Here is a 15,714-nt window from a genome sequence, read left to right on the forward strand (position 1 = left end):
TGGTTTTATGCGAGACCGGTCTCGAGTATTACAACACTGGTGTTTGTTTACACTGTATATACATCATTGTGCTTGACGCTCTAGTTATTATGTCGCAGTACTTTGAAGATATGACATTTGATACTTTTCGACCGAAAAGGACTATGGGAAATCACGTCAACAGTATCAAGCGAGCTCATTCTTGTGCATACACGCACCAATGTCAAGAAACTACAATCCCCAGAAGCCCTTGTATCGTTGACTTTGGCAAGGTTTCTGTGGACGTGGGAAAGGGTCTGCTCAGCGCTCACACAAACAAATGTCCATGGGTAAAGGTTGCAATCGAAATGAACAGCTTGACATGCACATTTGATTCAACATATATATGTGAATTAAAATGTGGCTTAAACCTGAAGAGATATTGCTGAAAAATGCATTAAAGTTATGGGTGGCAGAAAAAGGCAACGAATATTTCGTATTACAAAGGAGGCGAGGATATGGAGAAGGAGGAGGAGGTTTGACAGGTATGTGTTCTGTTCTTTGCTGGGCTGGTAAAACCCAGTGCCATTCTAGCAAAGTGTGCATGCCATCGGACAATAGTTAATATTTCCGGTCTATTTTCTAACGTCTCCCTTCAGATTCTGTCATGTAAACATAGGGGTGGGAGGCAGACAGTTCCTCAGATCCTCGTGTCAAATGGACAGGCTGGACCCCAAACGTTAGTTTAGATCGCAATAGGAATTGCAATTTAACAGTTTACAGCTGGGATATTCAACCGAGGGTTTGCAGCGCCCAATGGGCCTGCGTAGGTACTGCAGGGGTTCGCCAAAATGTTAGATTTTTTTGTGTGGATCCCCCCCCAATTATAAATATTGCTAGCAACAACAGAATAAACACATTTTAAATGACATACCTACTGTAGATCTAATTTCTTTTTCCACTCCTAATATTGACCAAATGACACTAATTGGTGCCATTTACACTCACTGGAGTAACTGACATAGGCTACCAGTGCGAATAGGCTACCAGTGCTGCTGGTAAGCTTTCTTGACTTGGACATCTTTTTTGGCCAACACATGGCTAACCTTTACTTAAACGGCTGCTCTTAGCGAAAATGTGTTTAGAGTTGCCTTTCTAGCTAATAGGCAATGTTGGAGTCCTATTCCAAACTATCCACCAAATCTATTAATTTGAAAATGTTGATTACATCTCCTTGCCATTATCATTCACCTGCGTGAACGTATGATGGGGTTCCCTGGGTCGCTGGTTTTCCTGGGATGGTGTCCCTAGGCAAGAAAAGGTTGAAGATGGTATAGCCTGCCTACGATACAGATGATTTACTTTGTTACCACTAACTAAGCCATCAAGAAAATTGCCTCTGTTTAGGCTGCAAACCACTGTCACAACACTTGATGATGCTGTCAGATTTGGTACACACACACACACAAAATGACACAGTAGTGTCATATTGGGTTGCTGACATTTGCTTTAGCTTTATAGGTGGAGCAGTAGGTTATACTGAGGGCACACAGCACTTCTGTATGATAATGTACTCAGGCATGATGCCCTAGAGAGGCAGAAGAGCCAGGTCAGTGCTCATCCGTTCCACAGTCCCTGTCTGTCTGGTCTACTGATTCCTAACTTTTGAAATGGGATGGTCCTATTCTACATAATGAAAATAGTGTTTGTTGATCTTTGAGATCAATGCTTCCCTATTTTATAACACATTGATCCTCCTTAAACATGCAAGTCAGCAGTCCGTGAACACGTTTACATGTGCCCAGTGTTCTGGATAGTAGCTCATATCCCGCTTAGTCTTATCTTATTCGGGATAAGCGGTTTACATGCACCTTTGATATCCCGCTCACGACTATCCCTGTATCCATGAATAAACAGAATAGTCCTCATTTCAGTTCATATGGGGTACATGGAATAGTAACTGAAATATGGACCCCTGATTGTAGGCCTATAACCTCTCACATGTAGCATAAAATAATATTTAATTTCTTACAGTAAAATTCTACAACAAATGTAGATTTTTTTCTTGGGACAGGAGTTGAGAAATATTATTTCTTTCTTTCAACATTTCTTGAGAAAATGCAAATGCACATGTAATGTGTTATCTTTGACACTGTTATGCAAGCAGACAGTATTTCAACCACATAAAATATGTGCCCAAGATGAACTGAGATCTTTTCATTTCCCTTAATGGTTAAAACCAATATTTTGCACATGACCAATCTTTCCGCTGTTTTGGAGTTTTCTCCCTGGACCCTAAACAAAACAGACAACTTTACTGGTGTTAGATTACTAATGCATTCATTCTATCGATGGAAGACATTATTCTGGTGAGCACTACTTTATTTACTCTTTTAGGGCAAAACGTTATGACAGAAGTGAAGCTACATGTATCTAACTATAGTTGACAAATGGCCTACCATGTCCAAAATTATAATATGGCCTACCAAATGTCCAAAATTATAATATGGCCTACCAAATGTCCAAAATTATAATATGGCCTACCAAATGTCAGAGATTCTAAGAAGAAACGGTTCAGTACGGAGGAGCCTACCAGCAAAATAAATTATGAAATTTATTGGTTTGAACTGCACAGGTAGCCTACTTTTTGAAGTGATTTGTTTAACAATCAGATAAAAACATCACACAATATGTGAAACTGAGCCTGCATAAACCGCAAAAAACATCAAACAGGATAAGATGTTTACATGCCACAGTATCCCGTTTATGATCAGTATATCCCAGGCATGTTATCCAGGTTTCTCATAACCGGGATACAAGCCTTTTCGGGGTTATTGTAAACAGGATATGTTTATACCCGTCAATACAAAACAGAATACTTGAGTATCCCGAATAATAGTGGGATATTGGTGTGCATGTAAACGAGGTAAAAAAAATGAATAAATTACACCAAGAGTGAGTAGGCAGGCTAACTTGTCTGCAATAATGCAATCAGTGAATGCCAGTTGTCCGTTTTCCAATAATAGTAGTTTCCCAATAATAGTAGTTTTTCTTGCACATGGTCACACAGCCTCCGACAAGCCAATTATCAGCTGTTGATCACAGTAATCCACTTGACTGAAACAGAATAGCTAACTTTCACATTTGCCACATCTCTAAAACAAAAAATGGCAATCTGGTGTCCTTCTAGTCTATTGAAGCTGCCGGTGCCAGTGGCTGTAGTCTACCGATAGTATTGGTACATGTCTCCGTAAAAAAGAGGGACACTGAGAACACCATCTAGCTCTGTCCCTCAGAACATCAGAGCTATAATTACAGGTAAGTAATGTGTTTGATGAAGTGGAACACAATAGCTTTCTCTTCTGACTGGGCTAATGATGGTGGAGGCCCCCCAGGGTCTGCTCTCCTCCTGTTCAACGTCTCCCCTGAAGCCCCCTCTAACTCAAGGACCTTTTTATCCTGAAGTATCCAGATGTAAATCTCAAATGGCCACAGGGCAGAGGACAGGCTATTATTTAGGGATACCTGCTCACTTAATTGGGCCCTTGCAGATGCACAGGTTTTTTACGTAGCAATTCTGCCAAACTTTTATAATGGATGATTAACAGAGGAAATGAACTCTGTGTCATCAGTTCATAGATGTGGTCTAGTCCACCAGCCAGCTCTTGGTAGCAATTAACCTGGGGGCGAGGTTAAGGCCACTGCACAGCTGTGTCATGATCCCCCAGACCAGCAGCCATAGATGCTGCTGATGCAGTCGGGCCGGGATAGCAGTAAAGGCCTAGCTCTGACCTTGTTAATAATATATGAAGGCAACTACGGTCCTAGATAGATAACACAACACTGTTGGTTTGAACCACGACAGGCAGGACACTTGAATGTGATGATAATCAGCACAATGAGTTATCCACTATTCTATGTTACATGATTGACAACCCAGGTGGGAGGGCTGTTTTGTTTGCTAGATACTGTAAAATCAATAGGCATGAAATTGCCTCATGATTTTAAAATGTCTTACCATGCATGTCTAATGTCTGACTGTTAATGGGAAGTATGATTGTTACTTACTTTTTTGACAGGTCTTCTGGTTGGAACTCTTGATACGATGATGGATTCCACGTCTAAGGTCGCTCCATTTCGCATTCTACACCAGACACCGGACTCTCAGATCTACTGGTCAATAGCATGTGGTGAGAGTTTTTGCTCTACATTTTCTCAACTATCCCCATTGTCAGAATAGCCACAAGTAAACATTAAAGGCTACAGTCATGTAATAACTACAATCATGTAATAACAACCTTTTCGAATTGTATTTTAGTCAACACTCATTTCCCATTTTGTGACAATAGATGGCTTAGTCATGCATTGTGACTGAGTTTTCCCTGTGATTAGGTGGCACCAAGGAGGAGATCAACCAACACTGGGAGTGGCTGGAGAAGAACATCATGAGAACCTTGTCTGTGTTTGACTCCAGCGATGACATCACCAGCTTTGTGCAGGGCAAGATCAGAGTAAGTAATCGCTACAGATAATTAAACACACAGTTTACACAGACACTACTATTGTTGATCTCTGCCACTCTCACAGGGAGATGGAGGCCTCCTACAGACTTAATGATGTATTAATATAGTGAAGCCTACTGATGCAGCAAGCGCTTACTCTTTGAAAACAGTTGGTGGTGATTATGGTCTTTCACTGATTACTGTTTCTGATATGAAAACCTTTGACTGTTTATTGAAAGCTAAGAAAATGATAGTAGGTTTGTAATAAAAATGTGAATTTAAGAAACGATATGATGCAAATTTTTATGCCTTGACATAAATGTTACAGAATGGAGATGGCATGCTGACGTGTTTAGACTGCTAATTATATTTGTTTCCTTCAGTGACCATGAGAGAGATGTTGTCCTCCTCTTCTCTCTATAAAGGGGCTGATTGCTGAGGAAGGGAAGGTGTCAGGCGTGCAGGAGGACGACCCTGAGAAGTTCCGTGAAGCACTGCTGAGGTTTGAGAAATGGTTTGACCTCCCTCAGAAGGAGAAGCTGGTCACCTACTACTCCTGTAGCTACTGGAGGGGCCGCGTGCCCTGCCAGGGCTGGCTCTACCTCAGCACCAACTTCCTGTCCTTCTACTCATATCTGCTGGGCTCTGAGGGTGAGACGAGACAGAAACCTGAACAAGCCCTCACTGTTGACTAACAGTCACTTAAATGCAGGAACTGTCAGGCTTCATCCATTTACTTGTATTTAGATACAGTATTATCATTCCATGTCATGACAGAAGGGCAGCGAGTTACTAATTAAAGATAATCTTTTTACACTTCAGTGAAGCTTGTAGTCTCGTGGAATGAGATCTGGAGGCTGGAGAAAACGTCCAATGTCATTCTGACGGAGAGCATTCATGTGTTGGCCAATGGGGAGGACCACTACTTCTCGATGTTCCTACACCTCAGTGAGACCTTTCTGATCATGGAGCAGCTTGCTGACTACTCCATCAAACGCCTATTTGATAAGGAGACCTTCCAGGAAGAGCCCTCCCTCTCAGACCCATTACAGATCACCAAGAGGTATACTGCCTTTCACTGTTCTTTTTTTACTCATATTTGACAAGTTATTTCAGGACATCATAGTGAATGGAGATGATATTTATTTTTATTTTTTTACTACCTCCATGCTCTCAAGCTGTCCTCCCTTTTTCACTACTTTCCTTTTTTGCTCTCCTTCAGAGGCTTGGAAACTAATGCTAGAAATGAGCAATTCCGGGCCTTCTTCAGGCTGCCTAAAGAGGAGAACCTGCTGGAGGTTTATGAGAGCTTCCTATGGGTTCCATTCAGCCACTTCAACACGCTTGGGAAGATCTGTCTGTCTGAGAGCTACCTGTGTTTCGCTAGCCAGGATGGCAGCCAGTGCCACGTCATCATCCCCATGAGAGAGGCAAGACACAGCACACTACCTTGACACTAAACTAATTTAATAACCTTGGTGGCTCAGTGATTTTGCTCAATGTTGTTGACCCAAACACCTATCCTTGCAGGTGATTGGTGTGGAGAAACCGGACCGTAGCAGCAGGGCTTTGACTGTGTGTGTGCGGGGTAAGAGAGCTCTGAGGTTCTCTGAAGTTCGGGACTTTGAGCGTCTCGGCAATGCAATCCGCAGGAGGTGTGGGATGACTGCCAGTCCTCAACACTCTGCATCAACTGAGGTGACTAACTTCCTGTTTTGGACCTTCTTACTGCTAGGTCTCTGCCCCAAGGGGACAATTCCAATCCGTCTGCAACCCTCCAAATGTGTCTTAAGGGGGCTTTCACATCAAATTGGTTAAACCGTTTTTTCCTCACTCTGGTGCGTTTACCCTCTTGGTTCGGTTAATTTGAACTGGTGTGAACACTCTAACTGCACTCTGGAGCGCACCAAACAATGCACCTTCTCTCAAAAAGGGTGATCTCGGTCCATTTCCATTCGTACCGTGGTGTGTTTCACTGCAGGTGTGAACGCAGTTTGGACCAAGCACAGGAAAAGAAGCAGAGATGTGCAGTATTATTGGTTGTTTGACAATGAGCATTTGATCAAATGCACGCATTATCAGAACTTGGTTTCTCTGAAACATTTTGTGAGTAGCAGCACATTTATGAGCACATCCTATGCAGATTAGGATTAGACCGGGGCTATACATGGGATATAGGCTACTGAATACATTCACTGCACGTCGTAGTTAGAGCAACTATTGCACAATTTCCTCCCAAATGTTGTTGGAAGACCTAAGCTAAAGTATTATAACGATTGGCTGGGACACACAAGTGATGCTCCATGATGATCATAGATGGATTTAACATGAGCATTTTTGCCCAATAAACAAAATACTTTCATGAACATGTTAGTTCGTTTGACATTTGGCAGTGTGTAACCAACTGGACCAAATGAAAAATATCTGCCAGGCTATAATTGCTGCCATTGAAAACAAACTGTGGGTTCACTGTGCCTTGCAGGGCATCAGAGGGGAGTGCCAAAACCTCATCAATCACTTTGAGGACAACCCAGAGGAGGTGGCAATGATGGTGGGACAGAAGGAGAGCAGCAAGACTGTCAGCAATGAGGCCCTCATGACTGTGTTCCACCCCCAGGATGCTGAAAACCTGGATCCCAAAATGGTGGGATTTTACTCTAAAATATGACCTTCTCTCCTAATATGAAGAAATATACCATTTCTGGTTTCTCCAGGAGTGCTGTTTTTTCCACCCAGTGTGAGAATGTGCTCTCCTTGTACTGTCTAGATGTCTCAGCCTTGACAGCTCATTTCTTATTCCGCTGTTTAATCTCTGTGCCTGACAGCTAAAGGAGAAGATGAAGGAGCAGTCATGGAACATCCACTTCTCAGAGTATGGCCGTGGCACCAGTATGTTCTGTACCAAGAAGACACGAGACCTGATTGTGCGTGGTGTCCCTGAGGCCTTAAGAGGAGAGCTCTGGATGCTCTTCTCAGGTTCTGTTTGATATGGCTCTTTCACTGTTATTTGGCTCATATGTCTCCTTCACTGATGTGTAAAAGTTTGGTATCTTTAATGTTTTGCAATATGTGTTTTATTTAAATATGGTGTTGTGTTTTGCCTTGGTACCATAGGTGCAGTCAATGACATGGCCGTTAACCCTGGGTATTACAGTGAGATAGTGGATAAGTCTCTGGGGACCAGCACCCTTGCCACTGATGAGATAGAGAGAGACCTGCACCGCTCCCTACCAGAGCACCCTGCCTTCCAGAGCGACACAGGCATCTCTGCCCTGCGCAGAGTCCTCACTGCATATGCCTACAGGAACCCCAAAATCGGATATTGCCAGGTGCTAAGCTAGAAACCCCTATAACACTTCCCTGCGTTCGTTCTCTCAAAAAGCTCATAGGCATCTTTACATCTATCCTCCTTTTCTCTTGTGAAGGCCATGAACATCCTGACGTCGGTCCTGTTGCTCTATGCTAAAGAGGAGGAGGCTTTCTGGCTGCTAGTGGCTGTCTGTGAGAGGATGCTGCCTGACTACTTTAACCGCAGGATCATTGGTGAGAGACGCAGCTGAATAACAATATAATTTTCAGTGTTGCATCACGTTAAATATATGTGTGTATGTGTGTTTGATACTGAATACCTGGCTTACACTTTCTCCCATAACTGCTATAAATCCTGTTTACAAATATTTTGTATTTCCTCAGGTGCCCTGGTGGACCAGGCGGTGTTTGAGGAGCTGATCCGAATGCACCTCACCCAGCTGACGGAGCACATGACAGACCTGACCTTCTTCTCCTCTGTGTCCCTGTCCTGGTTCCTCACCCTGTTTATCAGTGTCCTGCCCATAGAGAGTGCGGTCAACGTGGTCGACTGCTTCTTCTACGACGGCATCAAAGCCATCCTGCAGCTGGGCCTGGCTGTGCTCGACTACAACATGGAGGGTTTGATCAGCTCCCATGACGACGCTGAGGCAGTCACCATCCTCAGCAAGTGAGTGTCAACACAGAGAGGGCGAGATCTGAAGGTCAACTGAATTGGTTATTTCAAAGTACTGTATTAGGTTTATGATGGATTGTGAAGTAACAATCTCCAAAACAGTGAGTTAATTCTACAGGAATGCCCATCTTGTTCATGTTACTTAACTGTTTGCCCTGGCAGGTTTTTCGATAATGTGACCAATAAGGACAGTCCTCTACCACAAACAGTGCAGCAAAACTCAGTGGGGAACAACGACAAAGCATCATCCCTCTCCAAGGTGGACATCAGTGATCTCATCAAAGAAGCCTATGAGGTACTGTAACGGTCAGTGTTGCTAGGACTGACCCCATGTCTCAATGTCAGGCTTGTCATTTAGCCTTTTTAATTTGCTTATAGAAATATGGAGACATGAAATCAGAGGAAGTAGAGCGCATGCGGAAAAGAAACAAACTGTATGTAATCCAAACATTAGAGGATACGACTAAACAAAATGTGGTGAGTGGCACATCCTCAAACTTCCATCGCAACCTTTTGGCATTGTTTACAACAATATGATGTAGGATTAATTGATATTTACTTTTTCCTCAGCTACGGGTAGTGTCACAAGAAGTAAAGTTCAGTGCTTCCCAGCTTGATAACCTTTATGCATTGTTCAAGGTATCATAATCACTACTGCATACTGCTGCATACTGTACACTACATGCATTAATATTCCTTCTCATAGACACAGAGTTGACATGACTGGCATGAAAAATTGAAATTTGTTGAAAAGACAGATTTAACTGCTGGAAATTGAGTACTTCAATGTGTTTCCAGAGGCAACATTTCCTCAGCTGCTACTGGACGATGAACAGCCCAGTGCTGCTACACCACGACCCCAGCCTGGCCTATCTGGAGCAGTACCAGCTGGGCTTCCATCAGTTCAGGGTGCTCTTCTCCCTCCTGGAGCCCTGGTCCCTCTGCAGCGGCAACGATGCCCTCTTCCTCTGGGCCTTCCGCCTGCTGGATGAGAACCAGGATGGCCTTGTCAACTTCAAAGAGTTCTGCTGTGCCCTGGGTAAGGCTAGACCAGTGCTCTGATGCATTGCTACAGGTCTATGATCGCTGTGCCCATCCTCCGTTTTCACCATTATCTGTGTGAACGGTATGTCACATCTAATTCTGCATCAAACTCATACAACCTTTCATGCAAATGTTGTTCTTTCTGCAGACATTTTGTACAGTGGCACTTTCACCAACAAACTGAAATTCCTGTTCAAGCTTCATCAGTCACCAGGTAAGTAAGATCACCAGAAACTGCATAAGCACCTTCTCTCTCACTTGTCATTCTAAATCCATGATACTTTTGATCTGTATTCCTTCTGCTTGAATACATCATTTAGAATAAAAAACGAATCTAACTCCAAATTCGCCAGGTCGCAGTTGTAGTTGCTGTGTACATTTGCAAATACTGTGCCAAATCATATGGGAAGATTGCAACAATGATGCAGAATCATCTGGCCAAGTGTGTAAAGTTCCCTCAGCGCTCACAACAAGCAACCTCTGACAAAAGTCCCTCTACTTCTATTCGAGGTGAAAATGATGAATCAGACACCTTATCGATAGCAACAGCTCATGGTTCTCCTGGAATCAGAAGTTTGGATGAACGTAGTCAGAGAAATGGATGAACGTAGTCAGACAAATGTATTGGAAGAGATTTCTGAATGTTCTTCGCCCAGCGTACACCTCTCCAACCAGATATGCTTTATCTACTCATTTGCTGGATGCAAATGCACTTCAACCGAGTTCAAGTGAAGGTCAAGCAAATCATAGAGAAAGCAGCCTGTATTGCAATCATCTCTGATGGGTGGACGAATGTTCGTGGGCAAGGAATAATTAACTACTTCATCTCCACCCCTCAACCAGTATTCTACAAGAGCACAGACACAAGCGACAACAGACACACAGGTCTCTACATTGCAGATGAGCTGAAGGCAGTCATCAATGACCTTGGACCCCAGAAGGTATTTGCACTGGTGACAAACAATGCTGCGAACATGAAGGCTGCTTGGTCTAAAGTGGAGGAGTCTTACCCTCATATCCATTGGCTGTGCTGCTCATGCATTGAATCTGCTCCTCAAGGACGTCATGGCACTGAAAACAATGGATACACTCTATAAGAGAGCCAAGGAAATGGTTAGGTATGTGAAGGGTCATCAAGTTATAGCAGCAATCTACCTCACCAAGCATAGTGAGAAGAATAAGAGCACCACATTGAAGCTGCCCAGCAACACCCGTTGGGGTGGTGTTGTCATCATGTTTGACAGTCTCCTGGAGGGGAAGGAGTCTCTCCAATAAATGGCCATATCACAGTCTGCTGATATGGACAGCCCCATCAAGAGGGTCCTCCTGGGTGATGTATTTTTTGGAGCGAGTGGTAAGCAGCCTGAAACTCCTGAAAACTATAGCAGTAGCCATTGCACAGATTGAGGGAGACAATGCCATCCTGTCTGATGTTCAGACTCTGCTTGCAGAGAAGAAATCCGTACTGCCCTGCCCACTTCACTGTTGCTCCAAGCAGAGAAAACTGTAGTTCTGAAATACATCAAAAAGCGTGAAGACTTCTGCCTGAAGCCCATACACGCCGCAGTGTACATGTTGGACCCCAAGTATGCTGACAAGAGCATCCTGTCTGGTGCAGAGATCAACAAGGCCTATGAGGCTTTTTGAGCCTGACAACGAGCCATCCTCCTCAAGGTTGGAAAGTGACAGTGAAGATAAGGCCTCAGTCTGATGTTCAAGAGGTGGATATTGAGGAGGTCCAGGGAGAAGACATGGAAACCTGAGAGGAAGACAATCAAAGCTTTAGTTTCTAGACTATCATTTTACAGATGTATGTTTAAAAAAAGAAATGGGAGATGTGATGGATTATTGGGGATCATTCAATATTCCCTTTTGTTGTTCAGTGAAAGCATCCCATGTGAAGAGTCAACTCATTTCATTAAAGCTCAATTCATAACTAATTTTTTGTTTTTTTTCCTATTGTAAGGATTTAATAATTTTCAATTATGTCTACTTATGATAAGGTAGAAGGATTATGTTTGTCTCCATATGATATGGTAAATATATCCAATGCAAAAAAACATCTACATTTTAAATGGTATTAATATGAATTTGCATATATTTCCATTAATTCCCACGGAAAGTTTCCACCTCTGAATATTCCCCAAAATGTGCAACCGTAGTCCCAGTATAGTTTTGCTGTGGACTGTGCCCTTCTAATTTCAACTGTACTGTATATTTCGTGCTACTCTTCTACTCACCAACTAATCTCTTTGGTAACTGTTTCTTACGTCTGTCCCTACAGTAATGTTGCATGCTCTCACAGACAATGTCTTCTTCTAGCTTTCACAGGGAGTCCTTTCCACTCAAAAGGCCAAAGACTTCCTCACTTTATTCCAATGACTGACGACCTATCCCACTTGAGTCGATTGACTGGTCAGCTTACTTTGCTATTTTCTTTCTCTGCTATAACCATTTCACTATTGGCTTCTCTGTGCTTTTCTCTTTAGTAAATGGTAATCTGTCTGTTTGTCTTTAACAATTTCTTAAGTTGGTCTCTTTTTTCATGTACAATTTGTTTCACTACGATCTAGATATGTGTTCTTGTAGACAAGGTTTATATATGATATAATTTCTAACTGGTTATGGTTTAGAATAGCAAAATGTACTTTACAGTTACTGTATGACTTCCTTTGACTTATATGAATGTACTTTACACTATGTAGTGTCTGATCTCCCAGAAGATGGCGTGATCAGGAAAAGCCCTGAAAGAGGTAATTTATTTGGCCTGTCTCTTTTTTTCTTTTACCAAGCTCTTCACAATATTGCTAATTTAAACAGATGATCGTTGTACACATGACCCATTTGTGTCTGAAAACTGCACTTTCCACAGGCAAAGGGAAAGTGGATCTGCAGGCCTACCTGAAACAATGGCAAGATGAGATACTAAAGAAAGAGGAGAGCATCAAGGATTTACCCAGAATTAACCAGGTAAATACACCCATATCTAGGTTAACATTTAGTCAATCAGGTGAATATGCAATGCAGATATCTTTCCAACAGATCAACTTTGAACAATTTAATCCACATGTTATGTCATTACTTTATGCAAAAAGAAACACAATGACGAAATCTTAATTGTATTCATCCCTTTTTTTTTGTGTCAGGCTCAGTTCATCCAGTTCTCCAAAACGCTCTACAATCTGTTCCATGGTGACCCAGAAGAGGAGTCTCTGTACCGTGCTGTGGCTCGTGTCACCAGTCTTCTGCTGAGGATGGAAGAAGTAGGGCGCAGGCTCCAGGAGCCCACTAGCCCCACCCAGGCTGCCCCAGAGGGGGCTCTACTCAACAGGGAGGCCTGCAGCACCCCTGAGAGAAGCTCAGACACCCCTTGCGCTACCATCACTCTGGAGTCAGGCTCCATCCCACAGGAGGTGGAGTGGTCATTCGCCTTTGAGCAGATCTTGGCATCGCTGCTCAACGAGCCTGTCCTTGTGCGCTTCTTTGAGAGGCCTGTGGACATTCAGGCCCGACTGGACCATGCCAAGGGTGCTCAGTTGAAAGCTAAGACAAACAAGTGAACTGAAGGATACACTGTGGTTCTGAACTTCTCAAAGCCAATAAGTCTCTATGTTCACCATTCTCTACTGTTCTTTCTCCGCCTGGTTAGGTAACAGGAGTAGATTCTAAGCCAAACCTGTTCACTGTAACCAAACGCAAGGAATACACACGTAGAGAATACATTCACACCTTTTAACGCCTATAGATTCCAGTCGTATCTGGTAGATTCATTGTTTTAGTCCTGTCATCTGCACCCCAGCAAACCTGCTCAAGCATCTTGCTTCTATGTGCCAAAGTGTTTTTTCTCATGCAGCCTTAAATCGCTTCGCTAATTTTTAGAAACACCAGGCTTTCAAATTGGGGTAAGTGTGATCAGTTGACCTGTGTGGAATATGTAGGGAGCAGCAACACTCCAGGGTAATCACTTGAAGTCAACAATGGAAGTCAATCATTGCATGAAACCAGCACATGTAGATGGGATAGATAATTGTATATGATACCTTTACTGTTGCTCATCCATAATTATGCAATGAATGAAACCTAGAATGGAGAGAGGAAAGAGACATCACCATGTTATTGTATTTCTGGGTTTACTTTGTAATGACGGGAAATGGCTCATTTATTTCTGTTAATTTTGTGGAGAGGGGCTTTTGAAAACGATGGGGCCACTACTTGTTAAAGGCCCAAGGATGATTGTCGGAATTCTACATTTCAGTTTTTTTACAACCTATATTATGCTTTTGACTTCAGATTCCATTTGTTTTGTTGAAGTATCATGAGTGAGGGAAGAAGAGGATGTTGTAATTGCCATTTCAAATCACTGTCAGGACACAAACTAAAAACAAATTGGATAGTTGCAGTTGAGGCAACCAATGTTGACAAATGAGGACATTGTGCAATATTTTTTATCTGACTACTGTCTTGAGTCTTCAAGGGAAATTAAGTAATGTATATATCATTTGATATACAGAGGAATGGACAATAAACATGTCTTTTGATTGTTTTCTTTTGATTGATATTGTATAGTTTAATTGATTTTCAAAGGGATTACTAAATATTTTTCAGAGTAAATGTTATATTCATATGTTTGTTTATCATGTCTTGTAAAAGGAAATTCTTGTTTGATTATATTTGTGAGACTGAAGATGAAATGATTTGATAGGTGTAACTGGTAGTGTGGCCTGTTAAACATTCCTTTGTATATGGTTTTCCTTTTTTGAAGTCCTTTAAAGCATGAAACTGTGCATGGGCATGGATACCTTATGATGATAACTAATCATTCCAAATGCAACACAGTTGGTTCTGAATGACTTTATTTCTTGGTTTGATGTGGACTGTAAAATGCAGACTTTTTGTCATTGTTTATTGAAAAAACCTGCTTTAATGTTCTCTGTGTATTATGGATATTCATATTTTACATAAGCAGTTATAAATGTTTATTTATTTTCAAAATTAGTCTGTCAGGAAAAGGACAGCTGAGCAACTTTTACATGGTTTGTATTTTCTGTATTTGAGCGTTCTTCCTCAGTGCCATCTGCGTGCAAAATCAAACCTTGCTGTTATATTATAGTCTCATAAATAGACCCCTTATCCCACACCAATAATCACTTGGCTTAGTAAATATTTCTAAAATGCTGTTCCTTGTTATAATAGTTGCTAAGATGAATATACGTATTTGTCACTTTAAAGCCTTTACTTGACAGCACAATATTGTAAAATATCATAGAGAGGTAGCTAAAAATCAATATAGTAAAGTTATAAGAGCCCATATTCATTGGAGAACAAGTGTTAGTGTTGGAAATTAGCAGTTCACTCTTTACACTGCATTAGTGGTGACTTGAGTGGGAAGTTAAATTCACCCGTGAACAAGTCTATTAAAATATTTGCAGGGCAATTACCTTTTGAAATGCCACAATTCTCAATTTGTCATGATAGATTGTTGTGGACTACACTCACATTTAGAAATAAAGAGATTGTGTATAGGCTTTATTGGTTACGCTCTAGATGTGTAATCAGATCTTTATCAACTTGATGCAATACATAGGATAATTGCGTATTACCAGTGGAACTATATTATGTTACCTTTTATTTTACCTTTAAGCTATTTACACTTTAAGATGACTCTCATAGCACAAATGTATTTGGGCCTACTTATTGTAAATGTAATTGCTTAGTTGCCAATTAATGGTCTTAATTACAATAATCACAGCTAACGTAAATATAATTTAAGTCTATACTGCCTGTTTTTGTTGGGGGAGGGTGCGGTTCTGGAGGAAAATTAATCCTTTGGAATGTTATGTAGTTTTTGATCTGCCTGTGCCTACCACAAGTGGCACTTTATGTGAATGTCAAACATCTTGAAATGAAATAAAATGTTACAATGTAATAAAATAATCTTAGACATCAAATGTGTTTCTTTGAATGAAAGAGTTGTTTTACAAATAGACCAAGTGAATGAATGGAACAGCCAGGATGGGTTTGAACCACTTCTTCAGGTCATAGTTTGCTATGCTTACGTAGAGAGATACACCTACCATGTTTCCCTCTTTATTGCGCCTTGCCTATGACGCTCATCCATATATCGATATGTACATATTCTTATTCAATCCCTTTAGATTTGTGTGTATTAGGTAGTTGGGGAATTGTTAGATTACTTGTTAGATATTACTGCACTGTCGGAACTAG

The 15,714-nt window shown here is 41.7% G+C and overlaps 1 protein-coding gene across 2 annotated transcripts; it reads left to right on the plus strand.

The window, feature by feature from the left end:
* The first annotated feature begins 221 nt into the window (after window positions 1–221).
* On the plus strand, window positions 222–15,437 carry LOC139422940 (TBC1 domain family member 8B-like). 2 transcript variants are annotated; one of them, XM_071174433.1, is made up of 21 exons: window positions 222–503; window positions 4,038–4,148; window positions 4,351–4,469; window positions 4,886–5,111; window positions 5,283–5,523; window positions 5,683–5,890; window positions 5,991–6,158; window positions 6,943–7,104; window positions 7,286–7,436; window positions 7,575–7,789; window positions 7,886–8,003; window positions 8,154–8,439; window positions 8,608–8,740; window positions 8,824–8,922; window positions 9,016–9,084; window positions 9,244–9,484; window positions 9,638–9,703; window positions 11,812–11,904; window positions 12,195–12,242; window positions 12,362–12,459; window positions 12,636–15,437. In XM_071174433.1, the coding sequence occupies exons 1-21, from the start codon at window positions 377–379 to the stop codon at window positions 13,047–13,049; spliced, it is 3,393 nt and encodes a 1,130-aa protein (XP_071030534.1). In that variant the 5' UTR covers window positions 222–376; the 3' UTR covers window positions 13,050–15,437. The 2 variants fall into 2 exon arrangements, with proteins under 2 accessions (XP_071030534.1, XP_071030535.1); XM_071174434.1 differs by lacking the exon at window positions 11,812–11,904.
* Window positions 15,438–15,714: the final 277 nt, after the last annotated feature.

This window comes from Oncorhynchus clarkii, chromosome 12, assembly GCF_045791955.1.
Source record: "Oncorhynchus clarkii lewisi isolate Uvic-CL-2024 chromosome 12, UVic_Ocla_1.0, whole genome shotgun sequence".
In the NCBI taxonomy this organism is placed as follows: Eukaryota; Metazoa; Chordata; class Actinopteri; order Salmoniformes; family Salmonidae; genus Oncorhynchus; species Oncorhynchus clarkii.

Coding starts and splice junctions, on each gene's coding strand:
- LOC139422940 (XM_071174433.1), top strand. CDS start 377: ATGTGGCTTAAACCTGAAGAGATATTGCTGAAAAATGCATTAAAGTTA. Junction 8,741..8,823: donor TCATCAAAGAAGCCTATGAG/GTACTGTAACGG, acceptor ATTTGCTTATAG/AAATATGGAGACATGAAATC. Junction 12,460..12,635: donor ATTTACCCAGAATTAACCAG/GTAAATACACCC, acceptor TTTTTGTGTCAG/GCTCAGTTCATCCAGTTCTC.